We start from the raw sequence: 21,370 nt of genomic DNA, 5'->3' as shown, positions 1-21,370 counted from the left end.
CTTCATCCACGCTGTCAGGCTCACACAGCTGGGTCTGCGTCGTAACCAGATGGGAGGGGCCTGGCTGAAGGCTCTGTGGAGCCTCAGGGCTATCCTCTGGAGGCTCTCCAACACCCCCCCTCCTCCTCTGAATCGTCCGACCCAACTGCCGAACCCACAGGCTGACCCTAAATCACAACATATCTATCGGGAACATGACACTATGTTTGTAATGTTAAGTATTCTATATAAGGTGCAAGACACTGCAGTGGTCATGAAGACAGAGCTCTCTTTTCAGAGAAAGAAGAACAAAGTTCCAAATCAAGCTCAACTGATGGTTTAATGAAGGGCTTTTGAACCGGTGGTATGCATACCACTGGTGGTACTTCAGCACCTGGCAGGTGGTATGCCAAGTAGACAAATGTAGCAGGGGGGGATGAGCTGAAGTGGTGGCAGCACTGCATAGGTCTGGGAGAGTGTCAGCTGGAGCTGCGGTGTTGCTGGGGCTCTGCTGAGGGCCCAGGATCAGCATGCACAGCTCCAGCTTTTCGGCGTTTCCGGCAGCCTCTGCTGTCACTCGGAGCAACAGACAGGCCTTGGAGTGAGAGAGTCAGTTGGAGCTGCAGAGGCCCCAGGATTGATGTGTGCAGCTCCAGCTGATCAGTGCTGTGTACAATGGCCAGCCAGGGAGTGGATGACCAATGCTGGAGCTCTCCCTGAACCCCAGAGAGTGGCACAGCTGGAAAAGCAGAGGGGGAGGGGGGAGAGAGGAGGGGATATAAAAGGAGGAGGTTTTGGCGGGAAAGGGAACAAAAAAAAGACAACGGGGAAAGAAGGGGATGGAGAAAGAGAGGGAGGAGAGGCTTTTGTGAGACAAGCAGTGAGGGGAAAGAGAGAGAGAGAAGAGAGAAGAGAGGCTTCTGTGAGACAAGCAGTGAGGGGAAAGAGAGAGAGAGAAGAGAGAAGAGAGGCTTCTGTGAGACAAGCAGTGAGGGGAAAGAGAGAGAGAGAAGAGAGAAGAGAGGCTTCTGTGAGACAAGCAGTGAGAGGAAAGAGAGAGAGAGAAGAGAGAAGAGAGGCTTCTGTGAGACAAGCAAAGAGATCAATGAAGGAGTAGCGGCTATGAAAAATAGAGAGAGGAGAAAGGAAGAAGGGCCGACCAGCCACCTGACCACCAAGGTAGTGGTGCATATTAATAAATATGGATAAATTTGTCATACATTTGTCAGTGCAAAGGGAAAGTGCTTGAGCAAAGGAACCGCCACTGAAGAATTAAAACCAGTACTTTTTTTCCTTTTTTTGAGGGGGCGGGGGCATCCAGTTTTTGACACCTTGCTAAGCACTGGTGGTACTCAAATATTGTCATGTCCTAAAAGTGGTACAATCTTTGAAAAGATTGAAAAGCCCTGGTTTAATGGACATGGACATGTAATTTTCCTCAAAACAATCTGGAAATGCTTTGTTACTGCCACCTTTGTAGATATCATATAAGTTGTTTCAGCTTCACAATCTAGCCAACAGCCTTGATACTTCCTGCTATCTCTCTAATTATTAATCAGATCTAGCCTTTTTTTAATGTACATCAAATTAAAAATAGGATTTCTCCTATAGCTTTGACACATTCTGCTAAGAACACTTGCCTGTCAACATGCTGAAATTACACCGGGTCCACTGGTCAGCATCTATGCTGTAGCAGTCTATGTGGCGGACAAGAATTCTGTCATTGTTGTAATCCAGATCATTTCCACCTAAAACATAGAGTTTCCTTTGAACTGCAGCCATGGAATGGTAGACTCTCCTCTGCAACATGGGGCTGCGACTGAGCCATTTATTCTGCAAAAGCAGACAAAAGAAAACTTTAATTCCTACACACAATGAACATTTTAGATGTGTTGATTTTCCATTGACTAGCACGCTGAAGCACACTCATAACACCTGCTATCCAAATACATCTTGCATAAAACTGCATCATTTCTTTTAAAGAAAAGAAACAAAAAAAATGCTTTTTTGTTTGCCGCTGAAAAATGCAAGTTTAATGACATTCCATCCCGGACCGAAAAAAGACCAATTTTCTATTATTTCTAAAATACTGCATCATTTTGATGAGAAGCAAAATTTAAGGCCAGCATGGAAACTATTTTGAGCTGTCTGTTGAGTGTCAAAGAGCAGAAGTCAGAAAACAATTGTTCTACGTAGCCCTTCCAAATGTATAGCTATCCATTCTACTATGCAGCACCTAATTGGGAGAAATTAATATTTGCATTTACAGTCCATTCCCTTGACACAGGACCATAGACACCATCTGCTTTGCAAAGCCTGCCTGCATCCCCTGATTATATTTTAGCTTCCTTCACAGCAGTGACTGCCAGGTAAGCCGCCAAGCACTGCAAAGGCAACGAAACAGGGGAGGGGGCTGGTGGGGTCATTCCTAATAAGTCAGCGTGTGAATACTAATCAGCAGTGAAGAAGCAGAGGTCACCCCAGCTTGCCTGTTGGCAGGTAGCGATGTGCTCAGTGGCAGATGGTAGACATTATCAGCACACCACAAAGGCCTTGAGCAGAAACAGGCACAAGCACCCAACGAGATAGAGTTATTGAGATTCTGTGCAAGACGCACGCAGATGCGAGGAGCTTTGAGCGCCCACCAGACAATCTGCCAGCAGAATCTTTTTTTTAAAAAAAAAAAAAAAACGTATGTGTGTAGAACCACGAAGCAACCCTCACTGTAGGAATGCTAGCACAGACTCACTGCCTTTTCATTGTTAGCGCAGCCTGTGGGGATGGAGTTTGGGAGCAGCCAAAACGTGGCAGCCCATGGGAGAGCGTGGCAGACCCCCCCCCCAAAAAAAAAGAAAGACACACACACACACACACACACACACACACATGAAAAAAGGGGAGCATTTGACATTTTAATGTTTAAACAGAGATAGCCTTTATTCAAAGCAGGGGCAACATTTACCACACACGAACAAGTCTTTGCATACAAAGTAAGCGTTCTGGCTGTACATGTCCAATTGAGGCCAAAGGGAAGCAGTTCGGCAGGAGAAATGCTTACTACTGTATAATATGAAAAAGCAGAGCACAGGTTTTGCAATTCTGTCCAACACTCTCACCAGTGGTCGCTATATGAAGGGCCTGTTATCCTTTCTTCTGGATAACATGGTAACCTGGTCTGTTTCTAAAAAAAATGGTGAATGGCATTCTCCTTCCTCTTCTTCCTGACAAACCACTGGAACCATACATTTTTATATAAAGCCTGTTTTCAGTGGTTTTCAGTGGTTTTCAGCAGTTCCTGAGTGCATTGCATGGCTTTAGAGGTTTGATGGCTCAACTGAGGACAAGAACATTTGCCCTTTTTAGTAATAGGCATTCCAGTTTTGAGTGTAAATTCAGACTCACATACAATTTGGGGCTAAAGATAAAGTTAGGAACCGAACTCATTCTTAATCTGGGGACTTTAGCTAATCGATAAGATTCAGTCTCAGGAATTCCATGTAAAAACAAAAAACAAAAAAAACCTGAGCAGGGCCGGGCCTATACAGGATGCTAATCTCAGCCGAAACCTTATAAAAGAGCCTTGGTGGAGCAGTGGGCTAATGCCTCCTTAAGTAACACCAGCTGCCTGCAATTAGTGCAGGTTCGAGTCCCACCAGGCTCAAGGTTGACTCAGCCTTCCATCCTTCCGAGGTAGGTAAAATGAGGACCCAGATTGTTGGAGGCAATTAAGCTGACTTTGTAATAATGCCGCTTGGGGTGTGTGTGTGAAAGCCCTAATAAGCAGGCATATACATAGAATGAAGGCTACTGCTAAGCTTGTAAGCCGCCCTGAGTCTTCGGAGAAGGGCGGGATATAAATGTAATAAAAATAAATAAATAAAATAAATATTTACCACCACTAATTTATAAAAAAATAAAGCTCAAGAACATGATTCTTTCAGCAAACAAGGATGGACAGCACCTGGCTGCAGGGGGATTCTGCACAATTAAGTAACATATTTTCCCCTGCCACCACCTTAAAGCACGCGAAACATGAAGTCAGCATGTAAGATGGAAAAGCTGTATGTCTTTTGGCATTTGGGCTCTCACATGAATTCACACAAACTATGGTGCAGAAGAGAAGCAAAAGCTGACTAACATAATGCAAATAAACTTACTTGGGTTGGATCATACACCATTAGCCTGTTCTGATACTGCGCCGTGTTTGTTACTCCTCCTGTAACAAACGTTTATAGGGTTACACAAACATTAAACCCAGTTGGGAAGGCTTCATGGCAAATTATTTACTAATAAGAAAACATGCTAATGCAGAAAAGAAAATTGCTGAGTTCAGAAGTCTTTCCGGCCTATTTATTCTTCTATTTGTGAGTTAATAATATACTTATGCGGATTTGATTGGCTCAAATCATTGCCCGGTATAACAAGACACACATTTTAAAACTTAAGAATATGGTCAACCAGTGCATTTTGTGGGGGTATGGAGTGTGTGGGGGGAGAGTATTTGTATGTATATATGCTACAGACGGATCTCTTATATAAGCCAACTCATACAAATATGCAGTATTTTTTTTCTAATGTCTAATGGTAAATAAACCTTAAAAATCTTTTTTAAAGTTTAAGATTTATTACATATACCATATTTACTTGTGAATAAGCCAAGAATTTTAGATTAATGGAATTAATTAATTAATGGGGAAAAATGGGTTTGTCTTCTCCATGAATATATACAATAGGTTTTTCCCTTAGTTTTTTTAAATACCCATATAACCTTTAAATACTCATAGAAAAACCTAAATATGGATAAATCTGCCCTCAAATTTCCAATTAAAATATCAAGAAAAATGTCCCACTGTTAGATAAGCCTAATGTGAAAATTAAAGTGTATGAACATGTAATGGGTTGGCTTATTCATGGCTGGTGCATTTGTCATGTTGTTGTTGTTGTTATTGTTATTAAAAATGCAAGGATTGATTTATATATGTGGGTGGGTTTATTCATGAATATATATGGCAATATTAAACTATATCAACTATAAACTGATCAGTCAGTCCCTATCAACCATTTCTTTTCCATTACTGACTGTTCTGCGATGCCACAAAATGTTAATGACTCAATTGCTAAAATAAAGATTCATTTCCAGAACGTTGACAATTCAGGTTATTTTAGGAGAACCATAATATCTTTGGAAATAACTCCCCTATTAGTCACAAATAGGTACTATTACACTTGAAAATTAATTCAGTCTGGTGTTAGAAACATACTACCTTTCAAATAATGGAATGCAACGGAATATGGTTAAAGTCTATTTTAAAACTCTAAGGCAGGGCCCTTTTATGACTTGTGGACTTCAACTCCCAGAATTCCTCAGCCAACGTGCCACAGATTATTCTGTTGATTTTCCTCAGGAAAATTAAGCATTAAGGGCACAGAAGAACCTCAGAAGACTTCTGTCACCTCATAGAAGACTTGGCCAATGTAATATCCAGGTCAGAATAAAAATGAGTGATTTTTCTCCTCAAAGTACTTAACAAATTCCTTACAAATGCCAGCAAGAGGATCTTCTGATGTCCCCAAATTCTGTCAAACATGTATATGCATTTCACTCTTGTTACCTTTCGCCTTGTATGAGAGAGTCATTCTACTCTCAGTCATGAGTACAGCTTTTTAAAAAATCAAAAATCATTTTAGTATTTCTCTATAAATACCAGTGGTCTTACTATTTTTCAATAGTCTCAAAGCATACAGTTATTCCCTCCACCCCCAACACTAACATTTATAGCATTACTTCTATTCAGTTCTGATGAATCACTCTCATTCCTTTACAAATCTCGAAAATCCTCTTTTGGCATCCCCCTACTTCAATTTCATTTTAAATAATTTCATTATTTTTGTTTCAATTCACCCTGCTAGAGGCTTATTGCTTGGTCCTTTTCATCCAGTTCCAAAACATGTTTTTAAGTTATTCCCTCAAAACTGCTTTGCATACTCTCGGCCTTTTTAAAATCTTTGCAGCTTTTTAAAAAAAATTCTACACAATTCACATGTTTCTTTTGTCCTATTTTTCCCAGCAATCATTATCTTATAGGTATCATCCACAGTTTATTTCACTTCATCATTGCACTGTAAGCATCCTTTCTCATGCTTCTCATTAGCAGAACTGCAGATACATCTCTGGCATTCTGTAACGTAATTCTTTTCACTCTGTTCAAAGCAGTTTCCAAACATTCCTTTCTTACATCTATTTTCCATACATTCCATTGAGAGATTAATGTATTTTGTAATACTTTCTCAGACAAGCCTTGTACTTTGTGAGTTGTGCTTTCCCTGTAATTTGTTTTCTTTTTCGTCACCCCCATCCTTCACTGATTCTGCCTTACATCGTAAAGAATTAACCAATTATGCTTCTAAGATTCATATCTATTGCTTTTGTTTAAACTATGCATTGAAAATAAATCTCCTAAGCAAATATTCTGAGTAACCATTCTGATTCACCTTGAGTGACTGAACAGTCCCATCTTCTTTTTGTACTCTCATCTCATTAATACCCATCAATTTGTCTCACCTAATGGAGCGACTTTTTGCCAAAGATCACATTCATTCAGAATGATATGCTATTTTTCCTAAAATTTATCCTATTTTTCATTATCATCATTCACTGAAGCACGACACGAGGCTAAAACATTATCTAACAATCTAGAAAAACCAGTTTCTGACTGACACACATTTATCCCTTTCATCCACAATTAAATCTACAGATCTACTGTTATACTTGTATTTCATCAATCCTGCTACATTTCTCTCATTTCTTTTCGTGTCACAAACATAGAATATGCCTTTTATTTTGATGTATAATCTGGGCTGTTTATTATTTATTCCCATTTTCGAAGTTGCAAAGTTCAAAATTTGTCAGGGGGTTCCCCAAATGGGCTCACAGAAACTCATCTTGACAGTCAACTGAGATTCTAACCTAACATTTTTAGTTTAAAAAAGACGGAATAAATAGATTTAGTAGCTTAAATCATACCAGCATCATATTCAATATTCCTTCACTATAATAAAGGCAGTATCAATTAATTTTGGCATATTTTGGCCCATGTACCACAAATATAATCAAAATATAGTTTTACTCCAAGTATGGCCAAGCTCTACTATGTAAGGGCACAATCTATAATCCTGCAAGCTAATACACATGGTATGCTGGCATTCAGAATATATTGGGACTATATATTCCTAAATTGTTAGTCAGCATAGCCATTGTGTCCCAAGAGCCTTGGTGGAGCAGTGGGCTAATGCCTCCTTAAGTAACACCAGCTGCCTGCAATTAGTGCAGGTTCGAGTCCCACCAGGCTCAAGGTTGACTCAGCCCTCCATCCTTCCGAGGCAGGTAAAATGAGGACCCAGATTGTTGGGGGCAATTAAGCTGACTTTGTAATAATGCCGCTTGGGGGTGTGTGTGAAAGCCCTAATAAGCAGGCATATACATAGAATGAAGGCTACTGCTAAGCTTGTAAGCCGCCCTTAGTCTTTGGAGAAGGGCGGGATATAAATGGAATTAAAATAAAATAAATAAATAAAATAAAATATAAGCAGGGCATAAAAATTCAATATAAAGATGGTTAAAAGATCAGCAAGCACACGGAAGTTATAGACAAGACTGAAATTATTGCTGTTGGTTGAAACAGAGATAGTGGTATATCTACGTATGCGTGTAGAGGAGTGGGATAGGCAGCACAGGGCCAGAAAAGCTGGAAGATAAGTAATTGCAGAGAACATGAGCAAAGGGCATATAGTATTTTAAACTAAGATTAAAAATGGGCTCTACATTTTCTTAAAACAAGCTTTTGGGGAATGAAAATCCGACAAATCCCCGCTGTGCTTTTGTAACAAGCATAATTGTCAGACTGGGTGCAGTTAAAATATTTGCTTCAGAGTATATGGTATACATTTATTTATAATTGGAACACTCTTGTTCTGGAGGTTTAGTTTTTTCACATACACATGCATGCCTAAAACTGATACTTATTTAGCATCCTTTTAAAAAAAAAATCTAGCAAAATGAGATGCTATGGATTTGCATACAGATTTGACTACACAAAATAGGAGTGAAATGAATGGCACACTCTATATGTTTTAATCCCCCACCCATTAGATCAAATACCCTTGCCTGCAGCAGAATCCCTGGCTTTGAAAGTCATCAAGCTGATTTGTCTGCTCGCAAGCTAGGCTGCCACATGCTGCTACATTGCCCCCTGCAATCACTGCATTTGCAGAGAGACATCCCATGCCTTCCCTGCCAACAAGTATATTTAATAGATTGGTAGCCTTGCTTTCTGCTGCTTCTGCTCCTTCTGTCTCCCTCCACCCTCTCCCTGGGAGGATAATATGCATCTTAAGAGTTTTCTACAGATTTGTCTGACATTCATGTTACAATTTCCTATCAGCATCCATTTTCAACACTTAGGTTTATCCTAAGTGCTAGAGCAAAAGTTTTGTTTTTTGTTTTTTAAAAAGTTCCATTCCCCCCCCCCAAAAAAAGTGGAAAATTCAATTTCCCCCATTCTTATTTAACAAGCCTTTAATATAACCTTTTGGATGGCCACACTTGCAGAATACTGTAGGCCACACCAAATGAAAATAAAGAAGGAAGGAAGGAAGGAAGGAAAGAAGATCAGTAGTAAATAGAAAATGTATAAATTGTACCAGAAAAAGAAGTATTTTCCCATTGTAGGTTGGGACAATAAAAAGAGCAATTGCTTTAATTTCTTCATGCAACTTTCTGAAAGGAAGAAAGGGAACAATGATGCGATGCTATCAAGATACTTTTAGAAATAAACTATAACAGTCAGGTGAGCTGCAGAGAAAGCTTTCTCTGCTACTGTCCCCGCCCTATAGAATAGGGGTCCCCAACCCTTGTGCCACAGCCCAGTTCTGGACCATGAATGGCTGGATGGATCATACGCACACACACACACACACACACACACACACACACACAGAGCTCAAGTTACATGAGCATGCCAGCCTGCTGCTTGTGCCAGCCTGCCACTCGTGTAAGCGCTGCATGCACGTGTGTGCCGGCCTGCCACTTGGGGCACCCAGTTCCCCACTGCCTTCCTCCAGCTGGGCTGCCAAGCTGCAAAGGTTGAGGACGGCTTCTGTAGAACATGGTGCTCTCTCCTGGCCTTTCAAAAGACTTTGAAGATCTGGCTCTGCCCGCTTGCCTGGGGATCACAGAGCAGCACGCAACCCTGAGGGTGTTCGGTGCCTTAAGGCAGGGGTCTGCAACCTTGACAACTTTTAAGACTTGTGGATTTCAGCTCCCAGAATTCCTTAGCCAGCAGCTGGCTGAGGAATTCTGGGAGCTGAAGTCCACAAGTCTTAAAAGTTGTCAAGGTTGTAGGCCCCTGCCTTAAGGTCCTCCTCCTGCCTTATAAGATATTTTAATTTTGTTTTTACCACACTCCTCTATTTTTATATGGTTTTTACACATTTAGCTATACACTGCCCAGCGCTGCTCTGAGAGAAAGATGGGCAGTACCAATTTGACAAATACATACAAATAAATAATTCATAACTCTCCAAATATGACAGCAGAAAAAGGTATCAAAATATAATTGTACTTTGTATCTTCTACAAAAGGCAGCAACTTTCTTCTTAACTAAGAGTAGCATTATTAATACAGTTGGTTCACAGCCAGTCAGATGTTTAGACTGGATGTGGCATTTTCATCCACCTATCGAGTCCTTCCCAAGGACCTGGGATAGGCAGATGTTGTTTGTTGATGTTTAAGGTATCATCACAAAATGTAAGCTGGAGAGACATGGATTGTCCTTAGCTTTTGGTTCAATCTCTTCAAGGCCAATCTACTTAGGTGGTTATTGGGGGAAAAATGGAGATCTCTATATAGGTTGCTATGAATCCTTCAGGAAGAGCCAGATATAAATCTAACAATGAGCATTAATTATGGGAAGGTGAGGTTATGGATTTAAATGGATGCCTTACTTCATGGTTTGTTGCCCATTTCACTCTTTTAAGCTTCATAAGAAATTAAAAAAGGAACTCAAGGCTTTGGCTCTACCTAACCTAAAGTGGAGTGCAAAAGTTGGGTTGAAACTGAACATTAAGAAAACCAAGATCATGGCATCCGGCCCTCTCAATTCCTGGTAAATAGATGGGGAAGAAATGGAGGTAGTGACAGATTTTATTTTCCTGGGCTCCAAGATCACTGCAGGTGGGGACTGTAGCCAAGAAATTAAAAGACGCTTGCTCCTGGGGAGGAAAGCCATGGCAAATCTAGACAGCACACTAAAAAGCAGAGACATCACCCTGTCAACAAAAGTGTGTATAGTCAAGGCTATGATCTTCCCAGCTGCAATGTATGGCTGTGAAAGTTGGACCATAAAAAAGGCTGAGCGCCAAAGAATTGAGGCCTTTGAACTGTGGTGCTGGAGAAGATTCCTGCGAGTCCCTTGGACTGCAAGGCGATCAAACCGGTCAGTCCTAGAGGAGATCAGCCCTGACTGCTCTTTAGAAGGCCAGATCCTGAAGCTAAAACTCAAATACTTTGGCCACCTAATGAGAAAGAAGGACTCACTGGAGAAGAGTCTAATGCTGGGAAAGGTTGAGGGCAAGAGAAGAAGGGGACGACAGAGAATGAGCTGGCTGGATGGAGTCACTGAAGCAGTAGGCGTGAGCTTAAATGGACTCCAGAAGAAGGTAGAGGACAGGAAGGCCTGGAGGAACGTTGTCCATGGGGTCACGATGGGCCGGACATGACTTCGCAGCTAACAACAACAACAAAGCTAAAGTGGCTCTGAGGATAGCAAAAAGATCTTGGGCAACCCTGATTTATACATCTAATACAGCATATTAGCTGTCCAGTCCAAATAAGGTAAGCGTTGGTCCTACCACTTCATCCAAATTATTAAGAACAAAGTTGAAGAGGACCATATAGTACATTCAACACTTTCCTGAAGTTTGATGAAAAAATATTGATGAGTTAGAGTATATATATTATAGGGACGCGGTGGCTCAGTGGGTTAGGACGCTGAGCTTGTCGATCAGAAGATCAGCAGTTTGGCAGGTCGAATCCCGAGTGCCTCGTAACAGAGTGAGCACCTGTCACTCGTCCCACCTTCTGCCAACCTAGCAGTTCGAAAGCACGTAAAAATGCAAGTAGAAAAATAGGGACCACTACGGTGGGAAGGTAACAGTGTTCCGTGCGCCTTTGGCGTCTAGTCATGCCAGCCACATGACCACGGAGATGTCCTCGGACAAGCGCTGGCTCTTCGGCTTTGAAACGGAGATGAGCACCGGCCCCTAGAGTCGGAAACAACTAGCACGCATGTGTGGTGGAACCTTTACCTTCACCTTTATATATATTATATGCTTCAAATGGCTATAATCTCCAAGGAAGTGGCCCAATCAAAAAATGAAAAAAAAATTCTGACAAATACATGCTGACTTCAATTAAGTACTACATTGAAAAACAATCTCTAAACATTTAGAAAACAATCTATTCTGGACTCTTCCTAACTGATGTTAAACTGATTATTCTACAGCTCTCTAGGCTCTCATTTTTAGTGGTTTGTGAAGGTCAAAGATAGCTAGATTCAGTCAAACTATCAGCAAATTTCTTTAATATTCAAGAATTTAACCTTCTTGGGAGACCCGCTATGTCTTCTTTCAGTTTCAGAAAATCATTGAAACCCCCCCCCCCATGATCCCTTTCACATGATAAAGGTTCCCATTTCTCCTTTTTTGTAAGAATATTGACAAAGTAGGAGATTCCATGTGGGAATAAAGAGGTCAGCCTTGCCCCAGAAATAAGCAATCATACAAAGCAGAATTGGATAGCTGCGAAGCGCTATGTGTTGGTTCTACATATCTAGATTTCATTAAAAAAATCTCTATGGCATAAATCAGATACTTGGTAACCTAGAACCTGTTTGGCAAGCTATTGCTCCCTAGATATTTCACTCTGCCACAAGTATCTGCTTGCAACTATGATAGCCAGGATGGTAAGAAGGGTTTAGGTTAAAGGATCACAAAGATTCAGTGCTGAAAGGGAGGATTTTACATGTCAATGTTTTTTTTTATGTCCAATGATTAGAAAGATTTAACTTGGATAAGTATAATTTTGGTTTACAAATAAGAAAACTGAATTTGAACTAGATTTGAGTACTAATAATGAGCACATAGTTGCTAGGATGTATAAACGTTTATTGATAATGGAAAATAAATATACAAGATGAATATATTAAAGACTGATTAAGCAGAACAAAAAAAATGGATATGTCATAATACTAGATCAATGGGAAAACATGTGGTATATGGACTGAGCCGTAGTGGCGTAGTGGTTAGAATGCAGTATTGCAGACTAATTCTGCTGACTGCCGGCTGCCAACAGTTTGGCAGTTTGATCCTGACCAGCTCAAGATTGACTCAGCCTTCCATTCCTTTCCAAGGTCGGTAAAATGAGGACCCAAATTGTTGGGAGCAATATGCTGGCTCTGTAAAGTGCTTAGAGAGGGCTGTAAGGCACTGTGAAGCAGTATATAAGTCTAAGTGCTATTGCTATTGAAATTCACTTTGAACTACTGTATAATTTGAAAGAGAATTTCTATATGGTATATCGTTGGTATTTAACACCTTAAATTGTCAAATATATATAAAAATGGTGTGTCAAACATAAGTCAGAAATATAATCATTCTGAAGGCACCTTTTATCACCTTTGGTGATCATATAAGGAGGCTAAGAGTTATCTGGATCAAATACATACTTAATTCAGAGAATTTTTTTTAAAAAAGGTACAGTTGAAACCAGAGATTTATGTTTGAAAGGTAAGCAGTTTAGAGGGGAAAAATGGGACTTTGTTTCTACAGATTATAACTGGAGTGAGACTTTTGTAAAGCCCACAGATGAAAAGACTTACAGACTCCCACAATGGAAGAATGGATGGTGAAGTTAATGAACCTGATTGAGATGGTGAAATTAGCTACTTTGATTAAGGAAAAGATTTTGTCTAACTTTGCTTCTAGTTGGTAAAGGGATTTTTTTTTGCTGGAAACCAAAAAATATATTACATATTAGGATTTGATATAGGGTCATAAAGAGGGAGTTTTGGGAACTGATAATTAGAAATGTCTGTCATTATAGAAAATATTGGTGATTATTGAATTTTAGATCAAAAAGTTATTGAAGGTTATATTTGTAACAGTGATAAAGAAAGTTGGAAGCTTTCCTTTATTTTTGTTTTTCTTTTATTCCTTTGCACCTTCCCTTCCCCCATCTTTTTCCTTCTAATGTGTTTTATTTTTATAGAAATTTAACCAAGTATATTAAAAAAGGAAGGTTCAGTGCTGACACTGTTTTTTTATTCTTCACTATTCGTAAAGGGAGATATTTGTATTGGATTTATTTATTACACACAAATTCCACCTGTTATTCAAGAGTTCACAAAGGCATCTGCAGTCCTTCCACCTCCTATGTTCCCTAGGACACAATCCTTGAGGTAGGGATGAAAAAAAGTGACTGTCCCACATTCACCCAGTGTGTTTTCATGGCTAAGGTTGTGTGTCTCCCTTACTCTAGTCCAGGGCTAGGCAACCTTGGCTCTTTTATGACTCATGGGCTTCAACTCCTAGAATTCCTGAGCCAGCTGGCTCAGGAATTCTGGGAGTTCAAGTCCACGAGTCATAAAAGAGCCAAGGTTGCCTAGCCCTGCTCTAGTCTAACATCTTTTCCATTATATCATAGTAGCTATTTAATTAGACAGTATTCAATTAAAAAAAGGAAATCTGAAGAGTTAAAAGTTTCCCTTCTACTTTAAGAGACCTCCACAAAAATAATGCCAAAACCATAGACAGTGGATTATTGAAAGAGAATGGTAGAAAGGGGAAGTGATATTGTGGAGCAGACATGTGATAGTTTTCTGGCTTATTCTTGTCAAGGAATTCTAGGAGGTAACAAGGTTTTAAGGTGGCTCAGTGGGTTAGGACGCTGAGCTTTTCGATCACAAGGTTGGCAGTTTGGCGGGTCGAATCCCAAGTGCCACGTAACAGAGTGAGCGCCTGTTACTCATCCCAGCTTCTGCCAACCTAGCAGTTCGAAAGCACGTAAAAATGCAAGTAGAAAAATAGGGACCACTACAGTGGGAAGGTAACAGCGTTCCGTGCGCCTTTGGTGTCTAGTCATGCTGGCCACATGACGTCCTCGGCCAAGCGCTGTCTCTTCGGCTTTGAAACGGAGATGAGCACCGGCCCCTAGAGTCGGAAACGACTAGCACGCATGTGTGGGGGAACCTTTACCTTTACCTTTTTAACAAGGTTTTAAGATCCATTAAAAAACCAAACCAACCAACCAACCAACCATCTATAAAACATATAGCCAGATAATAAACACAAATAGGAATGTCTTGGGAGCATTTAACGAGCGACGCATATAAAACAAAATGCAGAACTCTTGTCTGTTCTGAAGTTCTCTGATGAGCAGTAGATACATTTGATCAATATGTGTCTTAAGACAAATGAAGCATCGGTATGTGCCTCTGCTCATATCCCCAATGCTCCAAGCCAATAAAAACAATGAGAATAAATACACATTAGCAGGGCATGGAAAGTCACACAGTTTAAAGCCTACTGCTGAATGCTTATTGCAGGGAGGCCATAGCTGGAGGAAATAAAGAACACTTGTGGGCTTTCTCAAGCATCTGGTTACCCAACATGCTTTATGACAGCTAAGCAGATTCCCCACAAGCAGAAAGCAGCAGCCCTTCCTCTTGCTGCTGCCTCCGACAACTGGGGATGGGGGTGGGGGGTAAATATTATGTAAGTGCGGGAAAGAAAAGCTAAGGAAAACAAGCAATATTGGATCAAAAAGGCCTGGCTTGTACCATGGTATACATAACTATATTGCAGGCCATTTGTATGCCAGGAGGATTGATGGGTCGGTTATGTGCTTAGACTACACGGGCTCACCAGGTCTTCTAAATATACCATCAAGAAATGATTGACCAAAATGCCCTCTGGTGATTGCTCTTTGAAAGAGGCCTTTGGTATCGTATACAATGGCATAAAGTGACTTATCAATGCTGTAGGAGCGAGCCTTGGGGTGCTTAGGAAATTTTTCAATTTGAATTATCTTAAAATGAACTAGCTTGGCAGTATTTTAATTGAGCCAATTCTGCTCAAATTCAATCCCTCTCAACCCCCTCTCCATAAGAAATACTCTTGCTTACCAGCAATTTTTTTTTTAAAAAAAATCATTTAATCATACTGCTCCTGGTCTTGCCTGCAATCTGACTTTTTCTTTAGGTAAATGGAAGACCTTGTTGCCCTTTTTAAAATTTGACCAACATAGATGCTTTCCTCTCTTTGAGTATTCTTTGGGAGAAATCTAGGTCAAAATTTATACTCACAACGTGCATCACTGCTGAGAGCAATGCTGGCATACTCCTGTTGCCATACTACACTATAAAAAGGGAGGGGCATGTTCTGTGTTTGTGTAGTTTACAACCTCTGCTATTCTCTGATGAGGAACAAACTGTATATTTAATCATCACCACCATTACACAAGACGGCTTCAATATTCTTTGAGGGTAAGAGAGGAGGGACGTTCTTCAAACATTCACAGGAATTCTAATTTAAATCATTTTGAGCAGCTATTTTTTATGGATTACAAGGGTTCTGTCCATTCTGTTTCTATTCAATCTTCCTTTTTGAAAATAGGACACTTATTCCTCTTGTCCCTTATATTTAGTTCATTTTCATTATCTTATTCTCATTTTACCATTTTTAAATGGTAGCAAATGCAATTGTTCTTTTGAGCTGTTCACAATGAGGTGGCTTACAAATTTATTATTATTATTATTATTATTATTATTATTATTATTATTATTATTATTATTATTATTATATTATTATTATTATTATTATATTATTATTATTATTATTATTATTAATCATCGCACAGTCAGCCAGATGTTCAGACTGGATTTGGCATTTTTGTCTACCTATCGAGTCCTTACCAAGGACCTGGGATAGGCAGATGTGGATGTTTGATAGTATTATAGATATTGTCGCAGGATGGAAGCAGTTCCTAGTAAGGCTGCCTTTTGCAATTGACTAATGGTGAATTTTTATTAAATAATAATTAATAAATTATTATTATTATTATTATTATTATTATTATTATTATTATTATTATTATTATTATTTGCAAATAAGCCATGATGACCAATTCTGTACCTCTGGAAGAACACTGACAGGCAACTATATTTGCTTTAGGGTCATGCCTTAAAAATGTTACTTCAACTACTTGGTAGTATAGGTGTACTAAATCCAACAATTTTGTGAAAAAGAATCAGTGTGTTTATTGGCATCAAGAGATAAGGATACATACATCTTCCTCTTAATGGGCCAATACAAAAATGTTTAAAATAAATTGCTGGGGACACTTCTATTTAAATTGTAATTTCTTTGTTCAGCAGCCACTGCACTTTCATTATCCCTGTATGCAATTCTCTGGCTGTACAACTCCTCTGCTTTGTGCTGAATACCTATTGCTGAGTATCTGTAGCTCAGAAATATTATACCACTTGTCCCTTGTCTTAAAACTCAATTTCCAGCAAACAAAAGGAAACCTTTCCAAGGCATGTGGCCCCAAACTAATGCCACTGATACAAACATGTTTTGTCATGCTTTTAATCTTCAAAGTTGCGGGTGAAACATTTTCTACCTGATATCCAAAGAAGACCATCCACAACACATCCTGCGTGACAGGAAAGGGACCTATCAAAGGACAGAACAAAAGTCCATTTGTTCTTCTTGGGACAGTATCGTTCAACAGTCGGCAAAACTTGACGTAGCTCATTTCTGCCTCCCACAGCATAGAGAAATTCATCCACAGTCCCAAGTACAAAATGCTCCCTGCAATTCTTCATTGGAGCTATTTCTGCCCAGGAATTATTACGGGGATCATATCTACAAGCAGTCCGTACTGCACATGTGCGGCCAGTAGCTTGTTCAACTTCACCACCTGCTACAAAGAGGAAATCTCCCATTACAGCCACGCAGTGGTGGCTTCTTCCTACTGGCATGGGAGCCAGCTCACTCCAGTTTGCAATCCCCGCAATGTGAACATTTTCTTGGTCCGCAGGATTGAAGTATCGTAGCTCTTTAACTCTGCATATTTCCCGTTTTTTCCCACCAATGATGTAAAGAGTGTCTGACTGGAAGCGAGGTTTTGTCCTTCTGGTCTGCCATATTGGCTGTGCATAGATACTTTGATGATAGATCAAAGCCTCATTGATCAGTGCTGTTGCAGTTTCACTAGTCTGGACAAGAGGGTGTGAGAGGGCAACCGTATGCAGTGTATCCACATCCATAAGCCCAAATCGAACGTACTGTAGAAGTTCATCCATGTACTGATATCGGCAGTTGTGTTCCAGCCATCTCAAAGCTAGCTAGAAGGGAGGAAAAACATTTTAAAAAATGATCTTATCTACATTATTCACAATTCAGTGTGAGAAATACATATTTGAATTATTCAACTTATCAACAAAAAATTATACTCCCAAATTTAATCTTGCTGCATATATAAAAACATCCCTTCATCTCCCCTAAAATAACGATGACTCTGTGTAGAATTAATGTATGATAACAGGGCCGTCTTGTCTTAGAAAACATTCAGATAATGGGTGCCCTGCATAAACAAGAAGAAACAACACATGGCAACATGGGAGTTTTTCCATAATGACTAAAGGTAAAGGTAAAGGTTCCCCCGCACATGCGTGCTAGTCGTTTCCGACTCCAGGGGCCGGTGCTCATCTCCGTTTCAAAGCCAAAGAGCCAGCGCTTGTCCGAGGACATCTCCGTGGTCATGTGGCCGGCATGACTAGACGCCAAAGGCGCACGGAACGCTGTTACCTTCCCACCGGAGTGGTCGCTATTTTTCTACTTGCATTTTTATGTGCTTTCGAACTGCTAGGTTGGCAGAAGCTGGGACGAGTAACAGGCGCTCACTCTGTTATGCGGCACTCAGGATTCAACCTGCCAAACTGCCGACCTTCTGAACAACAAGCTCAGCGTCTTAACCCACTGAGCCACCGCGTCCCCCATAATGACTAATGTACCTTATATTGGTAATCAATCGACCAGAGCAGCCTTCTCTAATTTGGGTCTGTGTTTGAACACCTTGTCTCTAAAGTTCCCATACATTCAATAGTGTCCAGTGTTGACGTTCACTGAGCTTTATGGGAGTTATTATCTCAACGTTTTTGCATGCCACCAGATTGAAGAAAGCTTCTCTGGGAGGTGTACACATTATTCATGGTCACTGGATGTTTTGGGGATTATAGTTACAATTTCCTTGAACAGCACAAAAAGCTTGGGAAAGCAAGATAAAAAAATGTCAAGAACCACATCGTTACTGAGATATGTACCTATCTACTGAGGGGTCTCCTGCTCGAGCAGCGGGTTGGACTAGAAGACTTCCAAGGTGCCTTCCAACTCTATTATTCTATGTTCCATTGGCCATACTATATTTAAGACCCTTGTTCATTCTTGATGATTTTACATTCCCTTATTTTTAGGCTGGAGTCATTGTTAATGCATATAGGTAACTTTCTAACTCCTGAATGACAGGTACACCACTGAGGTATACTGTACAAAGCATGTTAAAAAAGATCAAAATGAACACGACGACGATGAATTAGATGCAATAAATTATTTGAGCACTAGCAATCACAGGTAGTAGAATGAAGCACGCTCAGGATTTGTTTTCTGGCATATACATGCTTTTGCTGGACATTGATAGTGCCGTATAGCTATGATAAATACGGTTGTATAAGAAGAAAGCACTGGATAATATTTGAACTTGACATACCCCACTGAAACCAATGGGGAAAAATCCACTGGGATTTGTTCCACTGATTCCAATGGGAATGAAGTGCTGTATCAAGGGGTTTGGAGGCAAGCCACAGTACTAGCAAGAGAGCTGAAACTCTATGCAGAATAACCAACCCTTCAAAGACTAGGTGGTGGCATCTGGAACCAGCCGAAGCCTCCAAACCGTTTTACAGAGGAGCACCACTAATAGAAACGAGTCTTTCAGTTTCCCATTTTCTACACCTGAAGCTCTCTCTGGTGAAGACCTACCTGATGAAAACAAAAGAGCACGCTTTAATAGAGGCTTTTTTCCTCAAAGAGCAAGGTCTTTATTTTTTTTTTGCCTGATTTCATTCTTAATAACTACTTATTCGCCTCTCTGAATGTGATATAGGATCAGATGGGCAGAATTTCTCTCTCTCTCTTCCTCTCACCCACACCCGAGTTTCACCACTACAGAGGGGGGGGGAAAAAACCATGTGGCTCGCAGGAGCAATTGTGTGAAAACTTTTCATTTTTTTTTCTACTGCTGTCCCTGTTTTTATATTACAGATACAAGTCTACCACCTCACAAAGATCCCTGGCAATATTCCGGGAAGCATACTATTATTTAAAGCAAAATACCTTCCACAATAATTTTTGACATTCTTATTCTACAGCATGAAACAAAAAGCAAAATAAGACTGTGCCAGACACAGATGATAAACAACCATGGAAGGGGGGGGATTAAAAAGAGGAGGAGGGAAGCAGGGTTCCACTAGATCTGCTGTGGCTTTAAATATAATCTACGGAGCCCAAGAAGGGAAGCAAGGAAATAAAAAAAAAATTAAGAGCAGAGGAAGCCACAGTGAAGGTCAGGGAGTGAAAGAACTTCCTCAGGGCACAGAATAAATTAAATCCCAAAGAAAAAAAAAGTGATTTCCAGAGTGCAAGGCACAAACTCAAAATGACAATGATTGGCAGCCAAACTATATCCATGCAATATCGAAGGCTGCACGTTCTCATTTACCTCAGTGTAGCCAGCAAGCGCCCATTAAACATCCGTCTGATGCCCAAATTAACCTTCTTGGCAAACTGAAAGAGGCACAAACTATCATAATCAACCTTTCATTATCACAGCAGCCTCTAGTTAAAGGGTCAGAATAATTGTGCCATCAGAGCCCTGATTGTTTTCAATCAACAGACGGCTGGAGTGACAGCTCCGTGATGGAGTAGTCTGATGAAACCGCACCAGGCCTAATCAGAGCAGATGAAAGGAAGGCATGATTGGTGCAAATGAACAGCCGTGCCTCTCTTTTTCATTTACAATCTGAAATTACTCTTAAATTTACAGGTTTTCCCCCCACCCTCCCCTCCTCCTCGAGTACCTCAGAAAGAATATTTGACTTATTATGAGTTCTGACAGTGCAGAGTTATAAAAACACAGGTAGGATTCTGCCTCCTCCCCTTGCTCCAAGTGCAGGCGTTAAGTGCGCCTTCAGCATAATTTCAGCAAAACCCAGTCACAAGATAACTGACTTCCAGTGACCTCACCTTGCCGTGATGTTTGATTAACCAGGCAGTTTATTTCAGACAACAGTTTTCACAATGTCAGGAAAGTTTGGAAAATGGAAAGGGAGCAATAGCAACCAGAATGAATGTGCAAAGAGTGCTGCAAAACATTTTCTTCCAACAATAAATGTATTGCCATTCTCAGTGTTAAAGTGATACATTTATGATGTTTTTTTCTCTTCTCGGGGGGAAAAAATAATCAAAGCCGAGAACATTTCTGGAATACACACGCACAGAGACAAACATACCCATATTTTTATTGGGGCTGCTGATTTCAGAACTACATTCTTAATCTGTTATGAATTAAAGCCAACAGACTAAGTGATGCTCTTAATTATGAGGAAAGGAGAAGGGAATATTCCAGGCATTGTAGAGTAGAGTAGCTAACCCCATACTCCAGCTCCTAAACTCTCTCAGCTAGCTTTGCATAATTCTACCACATTGTTTCTCAAGATTCTAGTAACAATTAAAATAAAAGGGCCAAAGGCAACCTCATTTTATCACTGAGCCAAGTAGGTGTTTTAAGTGGAAAACCGCAAGACACCTTTATGTTCCTGAGCTGCATCACATACATCTAGCCAATCGTATATCCCCACAGTACATCAGCATTCAGGACACTGCAGCAAAACAAGAGGCTTAGCAGAGGAGATTAATTTGTATCTGAAGAAAGGCAAAGCAGAGAAAGAAGGGTGAAGCTAATTCAAAGAGCCTCATATTTTATAAATTTACTTCCATTTTGTACCTACCCGGCAAACTGAATTTATTTCCGTGTCCTTTTACATGCACCTACCCTTAATTGTAGCTACAGCAATATTAGTGTGCCTCCAGGCTTATTAACTACTGGAAGATATGTAAATGTAGCAATGTTGAGTGGGCATGATCCAGTCTAATTTAAATATGCTTGAGTCCCATTAGTTTCCATGGGAAGCCATTAAGTGTGCAATTCACTCTT

At 40.2% G+C, this 21,370-nt stretch overlaps 1 protein-coding gene across 1 annotated transcript in view; it reads right to left on the bottom strand.

Moving 5' to 3' along the window:
• KLHL32 (kelch like family member 32) overlaps window positions 1-21,370 on the bottom strand; it is an 89,095-nt gene that overhangs the window by 7,542 nt on the left and 60,183 nt on the right. The window contains exons 7-9 of the mRNA XM_083358540.1: window positions 16,718-17,444; window positions 4,137-4,195; window positions 1,620-1,812 (exon numbers count right to left, since the gene is read on the bottom strand). Of these exons, the coding sequence (XP_083214666.1) occupies window positions 1,620-1,812; window positions 4,137-4,195; window positions 16,718-17,444 (979 nt within the window). The remainder of the gene's footprint in view (window positions 1-1,619; window positions 1,813-4,136; window positions 4,196-16,717; window positions 17,445-21,370) is intronic.

The sequence above is a fragment of the Vipera ursinii genome (assembly GCF_947247035.1).
Source record: "Vipera ursinii genome assembly, chromosome: 1".
Classification (NCBI taxonomy): Eukaryota; Metazoa; Chordata; class Lepidosauria; order Squamata; family Viperidae; genus Vipera; species Vipera ursinii.
The sequence above is the reverse complement of the archived record's forward strand: the minus strand, read 5'-3'. Positions and strand labels throughout refer to the sequence as shown.